The 21,244-nt window shown below is 39.1% G+C and overlaps 1 protein-coding gene across 6 annotated transcripts in view; it reads right to left on the bottom strand.

Moving 5' to 3' along the window:
• The window catches only part of MAPK10 (mitogen-activated protein kinase 10), a 91,771-nt gene extending 71,824 nt beyond the window's left edge, over nucleotides 1–19,947 (bottom strand). For 2 of the 6 annotated variants that reach the window (XM_062575083.1, XM_062575084.1), the window contains exons 1-2: nucleotides 19,876–19,941; nucleotides 6,425–6,594 (exon numbers count right to left, since the gene is read on the bottom strand). In XM_062575083.1, coding sequence (XP_062431067.1) covers nucleotides 6,425–6,594; nucleotides 19,876–19,941 — 236 coding nt within the window. Of the gene's footprint in view, nucleotides 1–6,424; nucleotides 6,660–19,871 lie in introns of those variants that run through there. The other 4 variants (XM_062575085.1, XM_062575086.1, XM_062575081.1 and 1 more) reach the window with 3 other exon arrangements.
• Nucleotides 19,948–21,244: the final 1,297 nt, after the last annotated feature.

The raw sequence follows: 21,244 nt of genomic DNA, 5'->3' as shown, positions 1-21,244 counted from the left end.
CAGTCTACATAATATGTGAATACACAGAGAATTAGAGAACTTTTTAGCCAAATCCACCTTAACAATCTTCCACAACAAGTACCGTGACATAATAGAATATTTCCCTGTGATAATTCCAAGAAGAACATCAACAATTAGATACCCTGCATTGGACAGAATTTGCCCCTCTCCCCCTTTCTGACCACTTTCCTGATTGCTTTAGGGAAAGAATCGGTGATACAAGCAACAATGAGCACTATGATGACAACAGCATGATCTGGAAGAAGATCTCTGCATTCCTTAAGAGTTCACTGCTAAATAACAACTGAATCACAAAGGAAAAACCTACAGTAATGCTAAGTAACATAGCAGGCTGTTGGTTGATTTACTGACTCTACTTGTTAAAGGGAACTCAAGGAAGACTCCGCATCCTCTTTGGTCTTCTGGCTCAAAGACACCATCAAATCATTGCACCAGCTCAGAAAAAACAAACAACCCACCCCACCAAATTCCTGAAATTACTACTTCAAGTTGTTTTATATTCTCTTCCAGATCTGAAAACAAGGAACCTTTTTTAGACTTGTAGAGCATCCACTGAAGAGCTATCGGGATTCTTCAAAATTGTCCTCAAAATATCATTCCTGTCCCCATGTCCCTCCCCTAAAAACATAAGAACTTCTTCCATAAACTAAATACCATAAAGCACTTCCCAGTTAACACTGTTCTGACCAGCTGATGTGCTGCTAGTCCATATGCCAACATCCTACAGCAGGAAAGCCTGCCTTAAGTCTCTACAAATCCTGAAATGTTTTCCTTGATGATTTCTGTTGAAAGATATCAGCAGGCTTATCTATTTCACCCTCACCAGACAACTCTGCCTTTAGTAACTAGCACTTTTTCCTGATAATGGACACAGGTTTGTGCAATAATGGACTTCCCTGAAAACAGCAACCATTCAAAACGCATCAAAAAAGGGCCCTCCAACATCAGTACATTTCTGTTCTTTCTATGCAACATTATTATCTCTCTCCTTCCCCCCTCATCTAAACTGTCCGTATTTTACATGATAAAATGACCTCTCTCGTTGCCTCTGAGAAAATACAGAAGTTGCCACCTTTCCTGCCTTCTAACATTGCAAGGGAGTATCAGCTACCCTTCTCTCAGGTGGTGTGAAGTTGTACATACCTAACTAAACTCAAAACCCTGTTCCCAATTCATATTTACCTTGGAAATTTTCTAATTCAGACATGAAAAACAATTTGTATGCTCAAAAGCCAGTATATTTTTTCCAGCAACAGTAGTTGCTCTAATGAAAAATGGTACCTCTATCTACAAACTTTGTTTCACCTATATTTTATGATCACCGCTGGCTATAATAATATGACAACATTATGCAAACATACCTTATCTAGTCTTTTTCACAGATGTCAGTGAGCTGTACACAGAGCAAACAACCTACACTCTCATTAATAGTAGTTTTTTTGTAGAGAGAAGTGAAGCATCCCTGATCAAAAAATTTCAGACTTTTCCCTTTCTTCCTGATGACAAAAATAATTTTGTGAACATAGCTAACATAAATCCCATTGAAAGCTCCTACAATTAATTTCAGAAGACGCTGAATGCAGTATGAGTACCATTTTCTCACAGAATTTACAATTGTTTCACATGGGCACAACTGTAAATAACACTCATACCATACAGTTTGCTGTTCTTCACAGAATTTTAATAAATCATCATCCCCTGAAGAACCTTCTTTAATACTTCCATATCAAAAAAATGGTTTTGTTTTTGATGCAATACTCAGAATACTGAAATAAAATCAGATATCTTAACTTCTTTCATAACCACATTCCCTGTATCTTGTAACTGTTTCTGTCCTTTGACATGCATTATTTTTCACTGAAATTCACATGATCATGTTGAAATCTATTTATAGAATTGTATGAGAAAGACTTCAGTACTCTGTGAGTTTGTCCCTGTATCCTGGAACACAACTTTCACAGCAGCTTAAAAAACAACGGGTGTCTCCTCCCTTTCCCTCTGCCTCTACAGTTAGTTCACAGGCTGCCACCATCTTGCCTCTGCAGGCATATTGGGCAGTTTCTGCAAATACACAGTCTTCCCATCACAGAATGGTTGAGGTTGGAAGAGACCTTTCAAAGTCCAATCAAAGCAGGAGCACCCAGAGCAGGTTGCCCAGGACCATGTCTGGATGGCTTTTGAAGATCTCCAAGGATAGAGACACCACAGCCTCTCTTTACAACCTGTTCCAGTGGTTGACCAACCTTACAGGAGAAAACTGCTCTCTTATGCTTAAAAGGAATTCTCAGTATTTCAAATTTTGACCTTTTCTTCTTGTCCTGACAGCGGACGCCATCGACAAGTTGTTTGTCTCCATCTTCCTTACTCCTGCCGTCACATATTTTACACTCCAATAAGATCCAGCCTTCTCTCCTCCAGGCTGAAAGGTCCCAGCTCTTTCAGCTTCTCCTCGTGTGAGAGATGCTCCAGTCCCTTCACCATCTTTGTGGCCCTTCACTGGACTCACTCTGGTAGCTCCATGTACTCCCTTGTACCGGGGAGCCCGGAACCGGACCCAGCACTCGAGATGAGGCCTCACCAGCGCTGAGCAGAGGGGCAGGATCACCTCCCTCGACCTGCTGGCAACACTCTTCCTAATCCAGCCCAGGGTGCCGTTGGCTGCCTTTGCTGCAAGTGCACATTGCTGACTCGTGTCCAGCTTACTGTCCACTATGTATATTACTAAAAGAGAAGCCACGGGATTAAAATCTGTGTTGCCAGTAAGTACAGTTCAGTCCTCTGGGTAGTGCTGAGATGATTCTTGGTGTAGAATACAAATGTGTATGTTGTATCTAATCAGTACTGAGGGACTTGATATCAAATAGCTGACCATCTATTAAATAGGTCCCCTGCTTTTCAAGATGTGGGAATTGCAGATGTGTGGCCAAGTACTAGACAAAGCAGAGCAAGTCAACAGCAGCTCAGTGCTTTCAGGGTAGGGCAGATAGTAGAGGCTCTGCTTGCCAGCTGTGAAAGTCAAGAAACAGGTCGCTTAACTGCAACTGCTGGCAGCAGCTCAGTCCTTAAAGACTGAGTTGACATTTACCAGTAATACTCTGCTCTACCTTCATCGCTCTGTAAAACCAGCTGCTACTATGTACTAAGCTAGTTCTGGATCAGCAAATTGTATGTCACTTCCCAGCTCTCTGAGGAGCATCTGGGGAGCTTGTCATTCTGGCCAGATAGCCATTAGTGTCCTTTTGCCTACTATTATATGGAAGCAGGTGCCAGAATCAGTGCATGCTGCATTCTGTAGTGTTAGCCATGAGCAGCTCTGCTGAGAAGCCTAAGCTGAGACCCCATGAACTATTCTACCCGTATGTGCACTTGGCAGAGGGAGCAGTCAGGAATCACCCAGTCAGCTCCTATACCTTTCTTAGTTCTGGCAGTAAGAGCTAGAGTTGCATTCAAAATCCATCATTCTTGAACAACAAATAAATAAGTGCACAACAGAGCCACTGAATCTAAAAGAGAATACAACACAGAATCTTCCCCTTTATCTTCATGGAGGCCCTTCTCAGGATTGTTCTTTGTAAAAGAACAAGATGAGCAAGGCAAAATATCTCCTCTACCAGAGTCAGCTGCCATTCTCAGGATGCTGAGTTCCACAATGTTCCAGACTACATAAGGTGTAGGGAACAGCAGGAAAAAAATAGTTATTCCCTATCTCCTGCCAACAAAAATTGCATTTTGTTGCTCAAACCAAAAGACAATGGACAATGTTCCTCTTTTAGAAGGACAGGGTAGGAAAATGAAAAATATTTCTGCTATCTTTTGGTTAATGCTGAAACATTTCCAAATTATTGAGATTCTCCCAAGGAAAATTACGCACTATAATCATAAATAGGAAGGTTTTGAGCACAATTTTGCCTTACTTAAATTCACCTGCTTTTTTTCCTAGGTGTATCTCTATATCAATCAAAAATATAATATCTGCAGTAAGAACTTACGCAATTCAAAACAGCTGAAGATTTTTTTTTTACCATGTATTGTCCTCCCTTAGCTAAATTATATATAATGACCTCATATATTTTTTTCATTAATTTGCCACTTTACCACTAATTCTTCATCTTTTGCTCTAGTTTGCTAATACATTTCTACTAAATTATGGTTTTTACACATATATACGGCATGCATATATATATATGTATGTATGTATGTATGTATGTATGTATGTATATGTAAGGTACAAGACAGCAGGTATTAAAAAAAAAAAAAAAGAAAATGATCTTCCCCATCTGTCATGTAATACTTTTACATCTGCATCCCAAAGTGTCAAGGGGCCTTTTATGGCTTTGTCATGCTGCTTTTTCATGTCTGGGAATTTACATCAACTTTCACTTGAAGCTATTTATTTGCTCATTTGATTTTCTGTGTTGAGGCTTTACTAATTTTGCCTGAACTCTTAGGATAAAAGACAAATTCACAGGATGTTATTGGTTTTATTTAGATGTGCTTAACTTCATACTTTCTGTTGCTCATCATTGATCATTACAATTCTGTTACAGGCAGGCTCAACAAAATCTGATTTCCCTCTTAAACAAATAGCTGTAGGAGAAAACATTGGTTGCTGTTTATGGAAGTAGACAACTAGTGCAAAATGAACATTGATGATATTTAATAGAATCAGTAAGGTTGTAAGGGACTGCTGGAGATCATCTAGTCCAGCCTCGCTGCTCAAGCAGGGTCACCTACAGCGTGGTAGACAGGGTTGCATCCAGGCAGGCCTTGAAGATCTCCAGAGAAGGAGACTCCACGACCTCTCTGGGCAACCTGGTCCAGGGCTCTGTCACCCTCACAGGGAAGAAATTCCCCCTCACGTTCAGGCGGAACTTCCTGTGCTTCAATTTCTGCCCATTGCCTCTTGTCCTGTCACACGGGACAACTGAAAAGAGTTTGTCCCCATCCCCTTGACACCCTCCCTTCAGGTACTTGTACACACTGATAAGATCCCCCCTCAGTCTTCTCAGTTTAGCCCCAGGCTGAAGAGGCCCAGCTCTCGCAGCCGTTCCTCACAGGGCAGATGCTCCAGCCCTCTGATCATCTCCGTAGCCCTACGTTGGACTCTCTCCAGTAGCTCCAGGTCTCTCCTGTACTGGGGAGCCCATAACTGGACACAGTACTCAAGATGAGGCCTCCCCAGGGCTGAGGAGAGGGGCAGGATCACCTCCCTCCACCTGCTGGCAACACTCTTCCCAATGCACCCCAGGACATCGTTGGCCTTCCTGGCCACAAGGGCACGTTGCTGGCTCATGGTCAACTTGTCGTCCACCAGCACTCCCAGGTCCTTCTCTGCAGAGCTGCTCTCCAGCAGGTCAGCTCCCAGCTTGTACTGGTGCATAGGGTTATTCCTCCCCGTTTCTTTCTCAAAGCTGACTTTCAACTACCCTCTAGTCCTTTTATGTTAATGATAAAAAAATAAAGTATTTGATACTCTAAATCAATGTTTGGACTTGCATGATCTGGAAGTCTGTAAGTGATAGACTAAGTATGTGCTGCTAATTATCGCTACACTGTGAATTACAGTGTCAATGCCAGCTTATCCACAGATTGAATCCTGCTTGCCTTACCATTCCATCTAATTGTGAGGTAACATGCACTCCGTGAAAGTCAGAAAAGAGCACTGATAAACACAACAGACGGAACTGGACTTCATCTCTGATGAAGTTATACAGAGAAAGTCATAAGTGTTAAGCTCCCTAATGCGCAGTAATTAACATAGTAACAAATGCCTGGGCAGAGGTGTTCAAATACAAGCCACTGTAAGTGAAACTGAAGAGCTATCTCTGAAAATGCAGAGGCAAAGGCCAAAGAGGATACCACATCACCTTTGAATATAATCATTTAGAATTCCATGAGCCTTATGTATTATTAAGAATAGCTACTGTATTCGTGTCTTTTGTTTGCATTACTCACATTACTAAATGTCTTTCAAAAATAAAGTAGACATTACCAGTTATCTCAATCCTTAAGCCTTCCATTTGGAAAGTCTGAGAACGCTATGAGATAGGACCTGTTTCTACATAACTCTTAGAGACTTGTACAGTATGAAGAGTAAAGTTACAGGGCTTACTTGGGATATAATTTGCACTGCCTCTGCAAATAGTGCCACAGTTGTCAATTATGATAAGATCTTTCTCCTGCTTTTTTTCTAGTTACTTTTTGCTGTGTGGAGAAACAAACCTAATGCTATCATTCTCATCAGCAAGAGAATTTATCAGAGAATCACTAGGCTCCTTTTGCCTCAGGATATCTATTGCTTGACTGTTATTTTTGCAATTTTAGATAGTGTCTATAGCTAGCAAACTGTGAATAAATGCAAAAGGCACCATTGAAAAGCATAGGAGAAACTGCTGCTACTTACCAAACTATTCCCTGAGCCCCAGAGCCAATAGGTTTCAAGTTTTGGTAGCGTTTGAGAACTGTGAAGGTCGAGTCACCTACTTCCACACTGTAGAACTGGTTGTCAACTTTGCTTTTGCTCATGTTGTAATGTTTGGCAATATATGACACATCCACTTGCTTCCCAAATCCCTGTTGTAGAGAAGAAGGGAAAGGGGAGAGGAAAAAAAAGAAAGAAAGAAAGAAAGAAACCAAGGCTGGTGAAGTATCACAACATTAACGAAACATAGACTGTCTAGCTTTCAAATTTGAATTCCTGCTGTTTTAGGCTCATTGTTGCAGATGTGCATGCAGCCTCAAATGTTTTCGAAGACTCTATCAAACCCTCTTTCACCCAGGAGGTTGCTTTTAAAAAGCCAGCGGTTAAAGGAAGCTAGTGAACTCTCCCACTTCATGGTTGTAATATACTTATTCTCAACTACTGGTCTCTGCTTGCCGTTATTGCTACTTTGTGACTGCAGGCTCAGGTGTTGACCCTGTTTCTGCCCTCATTTGCACTGCAAAAAGGATCTTATTTTAGTATGAGCAGACTTGCATCAGTGTTCAAATGGGATAAGAGATACAGGAAATAGCCTCTTCATCACTGTTCAGATAGAGCAAACATACTAATTCACATGAGTGGTAAAACTTTCCCTAAGCATATGATAAAAGTCTTGAGAGCCTTCCAACAGGAGTTGGAAAAGAAACAGATGGGACAGTTCATGAGAGGGATTTCAAACTGACCTGGCTCCTGCATAGTAGCTCAGGAGGTCTTTGCAAGTTCTATGTTTCTAAGAACAGAAGGGTTGCTGTCATGATCTGAAAAATGCATTACTCCCAGCCAAAGACCAATTTTCATGAAACACACAAATTCCTACAAACCTTCTCTGCTTACATGAAAAGTAGCACTACAGAGTTGTAACCTTGCTCAAATTCATGGAACTAGTATGCAAAAATCTCCAGAGAAGGAAACTCCACAATCTCTCTAGGCAACCTGTTCCAGTGCTCCATCACCCTCACAGGGAAGAAGTTGTTCTTATATTCAGGTGGAACTTCCCGTGTTTCAATTTGTGCCCGTTGCCTCTCATCCTGTCCCTGGGCACCATTGACAACGCTCCTGCCCCATCCTCTTGACACCCTCCCTTCAGGTACTTGTACGCACTGATAAGATCACCCCTCAGACTTCTCTCCTCCAGGCTAAACAGGCCCAGCTCTTGCAGCTTTTCCTCACAAGAGAGATGCTCCAGTCCCCTAATCATCTCCGTAGCCCTACGTTGGACTCTCTCCAGTAGCTCCAGGTCTCTCTTGTCCTGGGGAGCCCACAACTGGACACAGCACTCGAGATGAGGCCTCCCCAGGGCTGAGGAGAGGGGCAGGATCACCTCCCTCCACCTGCTGGCAACACTCTTCCCAATGCACCCCAGGACATCGTTGGCCTTCCTGGCCACAAGGGCACGTTGCTGGCTCATGGTCAACTTGTCGTCCACTAGCACTCCCAGGTCCTTCTCTGCAGAGCTGCTCTCCAGCAGGTCAGCTCCCAGCTTGTACTGGTGCCTAGGGTTATTCCTCCCTAGGTGCAGGACTCTGCACTTGCCCTCGTTGAACCTCATGAGGTTCCTCTCTGTCCAACTCTCCAGCCTGTCCAGGGCTCTCTGAATGGCAGCACAGCCCTCAGCTGTCTCAGCCACTCCTCCCAGCTTGGTAGCATCAGCAGACTTGCTGAGGAGGCACTCTGTCCCTTCATCCTGGTCACTGATGAAAAAGATGAACAGGATGGGGCCCAGTACTGAGCCCTGGGGGATGCCACTAGCCGCAGGCCTCCAACTGGTCTCCATGCCACTGATGACGACCTTCTGAGCTCTGCCTTTCAGCCAGTTCTCAATTCACCTCACTATCCACTCGCCTAACCCACAGTTCCAGTGTCGAAAGCCTTGCTGAAGTCAAGGTACACAACGTCCACTGCTCTGCCCTCAGCTACCCAGCCAGTCATTCCATCAGAGAAGGCTATCAGATTGATTAAACATGATTTCCCTTTGGTGAATCTATGCTGACTGCTCCTGATCACCTTCTTTTCCTCCGTATGTCTGGAGATGACATCCAGAATGAGCTGTTCCATCACCTTTCCAGGGATGGAGGTGAGGCTGATGAGCTTTGCTGGTCTTCTTTCTCCTTGGGATGCACCACTCTTAAGCTTGGAAGAAGTGATGCTTGAATACTAGCCAGCTCTCTTGGATCCTCCTTCCTTCTAGGGCCCTAATCCATAGGATTCCTTCAAGTAGGTCCCTGAAGAGGCCAAAATTTGCTCTCCTGATGTCCAAGGCTGTGGTCCTACTTATTGCCTTGCTTCCTCCACACAGGATCCTGAACTCCACCATCTCATGGTCACTGCAGCCAAGGCTGCCCCCAACCTTAACATCTCCAACCGGTTGTTCTTTGTTTGCCAGTACAAGGTCCAGCAGCATACCTCTCCTCATTGGCTCCTCCACCATCTATGTTAAAAAGTTATCATCAATGCTCTACAGGAGCCTCTTGAAGCACAGGCTACTAGGATTGGAAACAAAGATGCCTTCTTGTGCCCTTCTGCAAGAACTACTGCACAAACTGCTGTGTCTGTTCACTGCCTGTTAGCTGCACTCTCATGACAATTTTATGGCTACTAGTGAGTTTAATTCATTGAAGAATATAGAGCTAAGTATATGATAGTTTTGAGATAAAAATCAGAATTAAATGGTTGTAACTCCAAGTTCTACATGCACATGTGATGCTGAAGGCTTCTACAGGATGTAGAAGTTCAACATGTTGCAGATCTGTCCTCAAGCAGTTGATGATATGCTCATGGAAAGCTGATAGAGTTTTCCCAATACTTTCTCCAAGAGTAGAAGCAGGGCCCAAATGTGCATCTCCATTGCACATGCCTTCCTCTGCCTGTGCATTCATTTGTAGTGCTCTCAAATGTTGCTTCTGTATTTTCTTATTTGCTCTATTATAAACTGCTTTTCCAAAATGTCTAAACAATCAACCACGTTATGTGACTACTAAACACTAAGTCCAATTTTGATGGGCCAGAGAAAAGTGAAAAGTTTATCTGGAGGATATTATTCTTCCATTTTACAAAGACATAATGCCAGTGTTCCATGGAGCTGCTGATTAAAAATAGAAAACTGACCTTGCCAAGTTTTGGGTTCTTGAGTTGCCTTAGGATGATTAATGTTCTATTTCTGTCAATTATCTCACTGAAATGACCATTCTCATTGGGTAACATTCCTTAATTCTAACTGCTTCATTTAGAGAATTCATTTCAAACATTCTAATAAATGCAATTGTTCATTCAAATAGAAAATATAATTTTAGAAAACCAATTAGAAACATTACGTTTACTTATGAACCAGACACAGAACAAGGATTTGTTTTAAAACATGGAAAGTAAGATATTTACAGACGCTGACACAGTGTGAAATTTAAGCTTAAGTACAATATCATTAATGAATCTGAAAAAGGTTTGAATTTCTGTCATTTGAAGAAGAAAGAAACAAAGAAAGACGGCATCTGATTTGTAGCCTTAGTCTTAAAACTCCTTACACTTTGTAAGAGAGATACATGTACTTGGTGAGCTCAATTATTGATACTAAACCTAGAACTGAGAGGATGCATTTTTATATTATGCTCCTGACAGACAGGAAATAATCCCAGCTACCTCTGCCTAGACAAACACATTTGCAGCTTGTTTTATTCTGATGTCATTACCAGAACAATGCAGACAATATCCAGCATTAACAGCCTTTACTCTCAAACCAATGTTATGTAAAGTGTCAGCACATTAGCTGCATTCCTTAGTGAGCCTGACTGCAGTCAGCTCCTCTGGAACTACAGATACAGCGACTTTAGAACAAGGGAGATGACTGTATTCAGGCTTGGGTGAACCAGAGCTGCCATGACTTGTCTGCATCCTCGCTCATGAGATACCCGACAGTGAGTCATGTGGTAGGAAGATACATGGGAGAAGATTTGTTTTGTCATTCTAAATTTAGAATCCTGCACAACCCAAATTACTTGTTTTTAAATCAGACTGACCCTATGAACTGCTGGCCTCAGGAATTTTGTGACATCTACAGCAGGACTTCTAAGCTACTACAGCTCCTGCAGGTGTTTATTTTTAGTCCAGCCTTATGATCAATTAAAACAGCCTAGAAGATCCAGTCATTTGGATAATTAAAGCATGCAATTGCCTCAGTCATATCAATAGCAATTCAAGCAACGTTGATGGAATGGACACAGAGGACCACAACTGGTAAGATCTGTTTAGAACACACCAGCGTCTTGATAAGCAGATGCACTCTGCGTAACATAGACCAATCCTGCAAAAATCTTAATAGTGTATGACGAGAAAGACTAATGATTTATTTTTCATAGAGTTGTTTTGTTTACTTTTTAGAGTAACATTTTCTCAATCTTAAAACCTTGCGAGCTGTAAGGAGCTTTGACAGAAAAGACTAACACCGAGAAATTTTTGCAAAATTCAAGACAGGCTGACTTAGTCTGAAGTTCATTCTAAGCAGAATGCCCACTGTGAGCGACAAACACTTTAGCCCTGTAGACAGAGCACACAGTCTTCAGGTCACTTATTAATTTGCTTCCTCACATGCTAAAAAAAAAAAAAAAAAAAAAAAAAAAAAAAAAAAAAAAAGGAAAAAAGCCACTCTATATTTTTCTCAATGACTAAACAAGCAAAATTAAAAACACAATAAACCTAGTGTTTAAGCCCAATAAACTGCACTGTAGAACTGCAGACTTCTATAAGAACAATGAGATGAGTAATTATCCTTGTCACAATTATAATTTAAATCTAATCCCTAAATCAATGAATTAACAGTGTTATTGGATTAATCACGTTTGATCAGCTCTCCAAACTGAGATAACACATAATCAAATCATGATCTACCTCCAAATCAATACAACAGTCACTTCCTAAATCAGGATGATGAAGCATCAGTGTTGTCTTACTCTAAAATTCACCACTGACCTAAAATTCATTCTTCTACTCAAAAGGCTATGCCGTTCACAAGGCAATTACTTAAAAGAGCACATCAATGTTAGTTTTGGTTTCAAACTCTGATTTAAAAGTTCTTTTCAAAGTCTTCATATCTATCTTGCTGATCTAAAGAAATCTACCCACCAGATTCTGTTTTTCTGTTACACACTCAGTGCTCACCCAAGGCTCTTCCAGAAATCTCATTGCTGTCATAGCAAAATGAATTTCACAACAGTTAATAACTTTTCAGATGAACTTCAAATGAACTTGGGCAAGCTACAATATTGGGGTCCCACTGTAATAGTAAAGGATTTCAAATATGAAACTATTTAGTTAAAAGAGAATTTCTCCATCCTCTTCACCTAGATGAAAGCACATTTACGCACATTCACAGACCTCTGTCAATAACTCTGTAACATGAAAGATTATTCCTGAGGGACACAGAACGCATTTGTGTGCCATTTGTTCTTGGTTTCCATAAACATTTGGACAATGGAAACACACCGCTTCAGCAATGGGTAGAATTGAATTTCTACTTCATATGTACAACTACGCATATACTGCAATTTTCTTTTACCAATAATTTGTTGAAAACGTGCAACATACACTCATAATGACCTCATTCTTCCATGCTGGGTAACTTAGAATAAGAGAAGGGAAAGGGTTTTTCAAAACTGACTACATAGCTATCAGAACTGTATCACTTAAATGCACAGCCATGTCTGCAAATTTATTTGCTTAATTTCCCAACAACTGGGGAGCAGGAAGGAAAATGAACTGTCAAGACTCAAGCATTTGAGAAATACACAGTTACAATAAGCTGCATTTTTTTTGTTCGTTTTACAGCTTAGAGAGCAAAAGAGAGCAGTGGTTTCCTGATACTATGACTGTTCGTTTGTTTATTTCTAACACAGAGAAGAACTGTACTTTACTGTTTTCCATTCACAGACATTTGTTTCCAAACACTGTTCTTCCTGTCATTGATGAGCCTAAAATACTACCATTTCTTACAATTCAATATCTCACATACATCTTAGCTTTCATCTACATAAACCACGCTAATGGTAATTTAAGCTAACTTGTTCTTTGCATTTCCAATAGAATCAGAGCGTCATGCAATCTGCTACTATGTATGAGCTGAGGGCAACTTTACCTGAATCCTTCCCTGCTGGCACACAAACCTACCTAAGGGAACAAGTAAACTGTTAACGGTGCTCTAATTAAAGCTTACTGAAATCAACTAAATGACTCTGTGTTAATACAGCCAAGGAAAAAAACATTAGATGGAAGATTGGAGGGCCTTCTACCACACAGTAGCTACTGCAATGACCAAACGTGAGGAGGATGCAAGGATGATGATGTTCTGGGCTAGCAGTGACACCTAGCTCCCAAGGGGCCCCAGTGTCTCCATGCCAGCCCAGACAAGGTGAAGAGAACGCAGCATGTTTCAGACAGTAGACATCCTGCATTCTCTCAGGATCCCAAGGGATAACATCTTAGAGCTACAATTTCATCTGGAAAGTCAGATGCTGAGATTATACAAATTAAAATTCTGAAACATGGTAAAATCCTCAGAGTATTCTTACCGACTGTGAGAACAGATCTAGAGGTAAGTCCTGCTCACCTGGGTATATTTGCAATGGTATTAATTTAGTGGCTATCCTCCCACATATATGACTGTAATTTTCCTAGGAGATTAATGCGCCAGAATTCCAGGATTAACAGACATTTATCTGAACCTCTTCTTTGGATTTCCTAAATCTCTTCTTTGGATTTAATGGTCACAAGTCTTGTAAATGTGGATGATCAATGAACCACAGTTCTGTACTAAAATTCCACAGATAATAATATACTCTCCTACAAAGAACACAGGATTTATTTCTCATCTTTTGCGTATAGTATTAAAGATTTTTATCGTATCAGCCACATCACACCACAGTTCCTCATTCCCCTACTTCATTTCCATCCTAAAAGGATTGTATCAGTCACCCAATCTTCTTCTGTTTAGTGAATTTTTGTGTGCTTTGTCATGGGTAAATTCTCTGCCTTCTGTTCGTCTCTTTCCAACATTTTCGTCCTAGATCCCAGGTGCAATCTGCCCTCTTAATAAGAACTCAACCTTTCAAATAGCCAGACTGGCCTTTGCAAACACCTGAACTTTGATCAATTCATCAACTACGTCACTTTAAACTCTTCTATATTTGCTCTGTGCACTCTATTTAAAAACTTACCTGATTATTATATGGACTACAACATTCTAAATCTTTTTTTAAAATACGTTCTCTTTGTTTAATCACCTCTAAAAAAACTGGCTGCTATCTAGTTATGATTATAAAAGAAGAAACAGAACTGCCTACTTTTTCTCTGATATGTATTGAAAACATGGAGTAACGTTCCATTTAAATATTCTTCAGTTATCCCCCACATTTTCACGGAGCTTTAACTACTTTTAATTGTTTCTTTCTTCCAGGTACAAAATTTTCTTAGTTCATTTGTAATTGTGGCATCACATGTTGCTCAGAAATCCCTGTGACCCAAAGTGTCTGCTTCATTCTGGGCCAGACTTCTAAGGGGTGTGCAATGGTTGAGAATCAGCACAACAGAACAGCCAGTTCAAACTGATCCCTCGTTCTCAAAATGCCTAAGGAGTTCAACACTGATGCACAGGTAACACTCAACCCTGCTCACGATACCAAAGAAGGTAAGGATGAGAAGGTATCATTGATCAAGATACAGTGAGAAAAAGGACTGCCTGAGAGAGAAATTTCTTTATAGACAGGAACATGAACAGTGACCCAAATAAAAGAGGCAGCCAAAAATTCAGGAAAGAAGGATGAAGGTGAGAGAGCTGCAGCAAAGGTACTTGGAGACATCTCATTCAGGCGCAGCTTTAGAGATAGGAAGCTAGCAAAGGCACAGAGTGGAGCTGTCTCCAAAGCAGAGAAAAGTGATAGCAGCAGCCACATCTAACTAGCAAAAGAAACGAGGAGAGAGGAATCACTGCCATCTGCACTAACAGATTTGTTCTAAGGCTCTAGATATGGAAGAAGTAGTAACACAGGAAGAAAAAAGATACAATTAAGATTAGGAGAGAGAAATGGGAACACCATAGTTTGGCCAAAACACTGCAATCCTAAGAACAGTGAATTTATCAATGGCCATTAAGGGAGCACAGGAGCGTAGTGCATTAAGAGTATAGGAGAAGTAAGATGGAAAGAACAACTCCTCTTATTTATTGCATATACTGAAAATACAGTATATTTTTAAAAGCTTAAATTTCTCAAGAAACTAACTTTTCATTGAAATACTGGGTACTGTTTAGGAAGTTTTTTTCTACTATGAATGTGGGCTGGCTACATGACATGCTATGGCCCCACAGATATCATGACTTCCTTTAAAAAAGAAGGGTAATAAGAGGCCTTATCACAACAACAGCACAGATTAAGTACTCCAAAATTTCAATTTCTCATTAGAATTATATAATTACAGCATTCACTGTGAAGACAATAACTAATGAAAAGACTCTCCCTTTTATAAGTAAAGGCTAAAAGAAGCTGGATAACTTAATTGTACCTTGTTTAGAAATAGATAGCTTCTGATACTAAACAGTATTATTTTTGTCCTGTAAGTCTAAGATACAGGTCAGTGTTTGTCTCATGGTTTATGACTGTTAATTCATCTTCTGCTGAATAGATGGCATAATTACAGGATATTTTGCACTGAGACAATTTCTTTAATGATGGAAGTAGAAACTTCATCTAACCTGATTAAGACATCAGTTGCAACTGAAGTAGTTTATCAAAATTAATATACAATTCAAAAACAAGTCAGATGAGCTCAGTCAATGAAGAACAATATAATTATTAACAGACCTGGTCTTTTCTGTTGGTAAAATGAAAGGCTTTCTAAAAACACATGATTTTAAAATGGTCATTGATGCAAATATTGCAACTAAGAAGCCTACACAATTTTTAAATACAAGTGAGTGCAGCTGTGGAAATATAGAATATGGGGGGAAAAAAGGTCTGAAGAGAAATTAAAGTTCTTTTCTATCTTTTTTTTCTTTTTAAAGCATGAATTGAATAGATGTTTGCAAAATACAAACTAAAATTTAATTCTAGGGGTTTCTTTTGGTGACCTCGATGCAGCAACAATTCCCAGTCTAAAAACCTGGTCTAAAATACTGTGTCTGGGGCATCAAACTGCTTAAACTGTGCAATAAGGACCAATGACGATGTCATACCTAGGACTTAGCATGTGACTGTACACTGCTGATTCACATTAAACATTTTCTTAATGTGCATGACCAGGCCCCAGATATGTGATCTCAATTATCAAATGTCCTGCTCTTCCTCTCTGTAAAAAAATGATTATTGCAACATTATAAAATACTACTAATGTACGACATCCAGCAACAAAAATGTGTTCTTCAAAGACGAGAATAAATTGGGGCTACTACCCCTGAGTAAAATCATGGAATTGTATAATACCACCACAAAAAATAATTGCATCAAAGCCTGAAAAAGCCCATATAGAAATGCAGTCATAGAATCCAAAACAACTGCTTTTAACTTGTACAATACTACAATGGGTCTAAATAAAGTCTAGATAAAGATATCCTATGCAGCAACTGCTTCTATTACTGAACATGAAAAATCCTGGAAGGCGACACACTTGTCTATTTTGATGAACATTACATTCGAAACGAAATGTTGAAAAATGTGGATCTGGCAGTCAGCATCCTTTAGACATTCTATGGGATCATTCAGCACTGAAACTTCAATATCCTCACCTATTCGGACTTAGTGCTCTGCATCATGCTGCAATTCAGTAAGAACGTGTAGGATCCTACAGGTACAACCTGATATCTTAAAACCTTAAAAATTTCTCATTAAATTCTTTAAGAGTGAAAACTTCTTGTCCTATTTATTATGGAAGGAAACCAGATAACATTTTCCTCAGCCATCAAAAAGGTATCTGTTTGAAAATGTTTGGCTACAAGTTTACAGTAATTCCAGTCTTCTGTACTTTTATACGGCATATGGGCAAAAAAGCCATATTTATCCCATCTCTGCTACTGCATATTTCTCAGGAGGATTTTTCTTTTTCCTTTAGTTGGAAATCTGTAATACTCTATTCCCGTGTAGTCAGCATTTTATCATGTAAAACTAGTACAGCCAATGCCATAAGCTTTGTGTCAAGAGGAATAGGTTATAATTAGGTATGTCACTTTCTTTCATAGAACAAAAAGCTATGCCTTTATAGGCCACCAGAGAATAAATTCCCACAAAATATCTGTTACAAGAAAACCTTGTGTGCACTAGTAACAATCGTTGGAGTAATTTTCAATATAGCACCTCTAAAACAACATTTCAGAAGAACTCTACATTTGGTATAAAGTCCATTATAATGCAGAAATTTCAAACAGGAGCAGGACTTTATCTCTGCGTCTTCTAGTTGCCTACCACTAATCTGCATGTTTCAGCTTGTTAATATATCATAAGTTTTCATCAGATTGACAATTCTGTTTTATGTGGTAAATATACTAGCCACAGAAGTGTGATAATCAAAGCTTCCTCCATCGGCTAAACTGTACATTCACTAAGACCTCATATAGAAAAACAGGTTGTTGACTGCCATAAATCTGCAAATCTTCACAGAAATTAATGTAGTCATTTACATTTGCTACACTAAGGGATCTAGCCTAGACATAAATACTTTCAGACTGCCCTCTTTCGTTAATCACCTATGCGGACTTTTAAAAATAATCTATCTGGACATTTGAAAAATGGCTACCATCTGCTCGCAACTCTGTAAAGAATTTAGACGGCTTTAACAACAGAAACTGGCTTAACATCCTGGCAAGTCAACAGGACAGGATCAAACTACACCACACACACTTGCTGATGTCTAATGCATGTTTATGTAACACAAACAATTTTTGGATTTGTTGAACAGGAAAAAAAATGTACGGAGTTTGACTATGTTCACTGGAGACTGCACGTATGTAGGACCCCTGCTGTCCATACTGTTGAGATCCTTATCAGCTGTAGACATCTCAAGATTTGAGGGGCAGAATCTACCTTTTGCTGATGATTGCTGATCTGCTGTCATGTCATTTGCACTTGCTAACACCAGTCCCTTAACCCCTGCGATCTGCTGATTCTGCAGATAAAAGTCTCCCAAAGATACTCTGAGAAACAAGGGAATGGGTTCTTTACACTTGTCTCAGAACAAGTATTAACAAACCAAAGAGCATTTGATTTCCACATTAACATTATGAATAAACACAGAAAAAAACGTATTACTACCTGGACACCGTTGAATAGTCTGCAAAATGATATGGGCATTTAGACCAGGGTGCACATACATCACATACTCTGTCCTAGGTAACTCAAATGAACAGCATCCATGACAGCTAAGATCTTAATGCAATGAAACACTTCCCTTCTCTACAGAGGGAAAACTCTTGTACCTAAAGCTAAATACGTACTTAAGTGTTATTTGGATCAGGGCCTATCTTAGTAGAGAGAATAAATTCATGTGAAGCCTGCACTAGCTTTCATCCTTAGGAGGTTAACTCCAATGATCTGAAGACCGTGAAAAAGCATTTGTGCCATAAGTGCTTGAAGGATAAAATTCTGTTTCCTGCAACATCAGAATATTATCTGTTGCACATATTTACTGGATGACTCCTCTCTGAGTTCCTTTTGCAGGCATGAAACATGAATTTTTATCACTCAGTGGATTCAGCTAAGCAGTTTTTAATTTCAATGTAACTTCTTTAAGAAAAATCATTGTATACACAAGCAGTTCTGTATGTGTCTCCAAACACTTTTTAGTAAGCTAGAGAAATTGCAAAGGAGAAATTACAGCAGAACAGTATATCAAGTCTAATTACAAAATCTTAAGTGCAATGACACTTTTGGTCATGAGCTGATGTGCACACAAAAGGAGTACTGAACGTAAGAAAAAATGGTGAAGAATATTTTTCTTCTGCATGCATATGCTATGCAAAAAGCTGTATTTTGCACAGTGAAAAATCTCTAATTTCTTTTGGCAAGTGAACTCCGCAAAAAAAGAAGAGTACTATGTTTGCTTAAATGCTTTCTTGTTTTCATGTTAATTTTTTTTAACCTAGATGTATGAGATTGTTTTGGACCCTTTTTGTGAAGATGTAAAAGAGCAGGAGAAAAAAAAAAGAACAAAGAAGAATATTAAATGTTATTGAACTGAAAATCAAAGATCTATCTTAGAGCTGATAGGTTACAAGTTACAGAGCTGAAGAAGTGGAAATCCTACTCAGCAGAGTAAATATCTACAGCTGCTGTGTTCAAAACAAAGCAAAACTCACAACACCTGTTATTGTTTTGTCCTAAATGCTTACACACAGCTAATAGGCCTGTTTTTGGAATTGTACTTTCAATTAATTAGACTCAAAGCAATATAAGAGGGAAAAAATAGTGTTTACCATAAATCTATTTCTAAGAAAGCTGCATTTTTCTCACCCCTCAAAAAAATAAAGCATGTCCATCCAGCTGGTCAGATTACTGGTATTTCATCTCACCAGAAAAATTTAGAAAGAGACAGATTTCAAACACAAAACATTCAGCAGGAGAAGTAAGCATTTTTACATTCATAATGTAAAAGCATGTTCACAAATTTGTGACAGATATGTATGTTAAGTAGCTTAATCTAACCAATAAAAACAAAAATTAGACAAATCAGTCTCCTTTTTTTCTCCACCTTGCTTTCATCCCTGTAAGATTTTAAAGCATTGTGCCTTAACAATTTTAAGGCTAATTTAAAAGTACAGAATTGGCTACAGTGCAGTCTTATGACCCCAGAACCTCTATTACGTACATTTTGTTCAGTTGGATATGTTACAAGCCCCCCCCAAATTTGATTACTTCTCTGTGCTTATGGTAGACTAACGGACATAAAATTGCAGTCACGTGCTACAATATTAAGCTCTGTCTCATAAAAATTGAAGCTAAGATAAAATAGTTTTAACTTGCGTATTTTAGTGAAAGTGTCTACATAGGTACACTTATTTCGGATTAAGGATTTTCTCCTTGATTCATCATTAGGGATTTACAGACAAAATTGTTATTGTTTGAAAAGCTCTGCTACTATTTTTATTTTTAAAAATTATCAGCACATTAATTACTGCTTTGGCAAAGCAGAATCAAAAATCTTTAGAACAAAGTACGACAATCAAAGTAAAAAAGTATTTTTTTTTTGACATATTCTTCTAATTTTTCTATTTATTGTAATTCTTATAACCAGTTACTCTCTGATGGCTGCTGAAATTCACTTTTTTCTGTTATGGTTTTATAGCATGAACAGCAAAAATGAAGTACAAGGATATACTGTACCTTGTTTTACCTGTAAGGAACACACACCTGACAAAAGGCAATCTTCACATCCAGGGCAGGTTCACCACAATAGTACAAGAAATGGCGGCTCATAAATACCTGCAATTAAAGAAAAGTAAAGATAAAAATCTTGTATGTGTTGCTGATGTGACTTTTGGGATGTAAAACCAACCTGAGTTAGTACTCAGCTCTTTAATAATTGTAATTGTGTAGAATATTGGACTGGCAATAAGCTCTAAAATCTTCCTAAGCCCAGTGAAGGTAATGGCCTTAAATATGACTTGATTATATCAGCAAACTTCAGAGTAACTGAAGTCATTATCTTGAAGTTTATCTTGCAATTTCTATATTCCTACATCAACAAAATCAAAATCAAGCCCATAGAGTTTCACACAACATTGGAATGGGAGACTGTGCTATCATTTCAGGGAGGGAAAAAAAAAAAAAAAAAAAAAAAAACCCTAAATCCTGAATTGGCTATTACTAGGAAAGTTGCAGAAAACAGAGAACACAATTATATCACTGTGAAAATTCATGGCACAAGCACTTCATGAATATTTTGTGTTGTTCTGGCCCTAATCTTAGTAAGAGTATCTTAGAACAAGAAAAGTTACAGAACAGAACTAGGAAAGTTACAGAAAAGGGCAGTAACAGTGCTCCACGGAACACATGAATTTCTTGCATGAATAAACTGTAAAGCTGAGATTTTTCAGCCTAGAAAAGAACTCAGTGGGTATATGTTAGAATCCATAAAATTATGAGTGGCATAGTGAATGGGAAAAGGAGGACATTGTTTCTCTATTTAGTAAAACAAGTAGATGGCATCAAATTAAGTTACAAAGCAGCAGGTCAGGATAAGCAAAGAAAGAGAATTATTCACACCCTATTTTGTCAGACTGTGAAACTCCGCTTCAAGTTGCTGTGGATGTCAGAATTTGACATGGATTCTAATATAATTAAGCAAATTCATACAAGGAAAACTCCACTGAAGGCTAATAACCTCAGAAAACCCTCACAGACTCAAGATGTTCCTAACTCACAGACTGTCACTACTTGCTTATCCTATTTTTATATCCTTTCCCAGGCATCAGATACTGGCAAAGGCAGGCTGATACTGGAGTGCACCAGCCTCTCTGTGTACCCCGTTACAGCTGTTTTTACTTTCTTAACTCCATAGTACCATAATTCAGCTTTGACCGATCAGCCCTTCCATAGCAGCATTCTAACATGGGACACCAATGAGAATAAACACACAGATGCCATCAGGCTAAACATGTTTCTCTGCCACATCACACTGGAACTTATATTGATTTTTCTGCATGACTCTACTTCGGCAAAGGAAAACCTGTAACAGTACAATTAAAAAATCTGCAACTTCTAAATAAAAGGAGATAAT

This window comes from Rhea pennata, chromosome 4 (assembly GCF_028389875.1).
Source record: "Rhea pennata isolate bPtePen1 chromosome 4, bPtePen1.pri, whole genome shotgun sequence".
Classification (NCBI taxonomy): domain Eukaryota; kingdom Metazoa; phylum Chordata; class Aves; order Rheiformes; family Rheidae; genus Rhea; species Rhea pennata.
The sequence above is the reverse complement of the archived record's forward strand: the minus strand, read 5'-3'. Positions and strand labels throughout refer to the sequence as shown.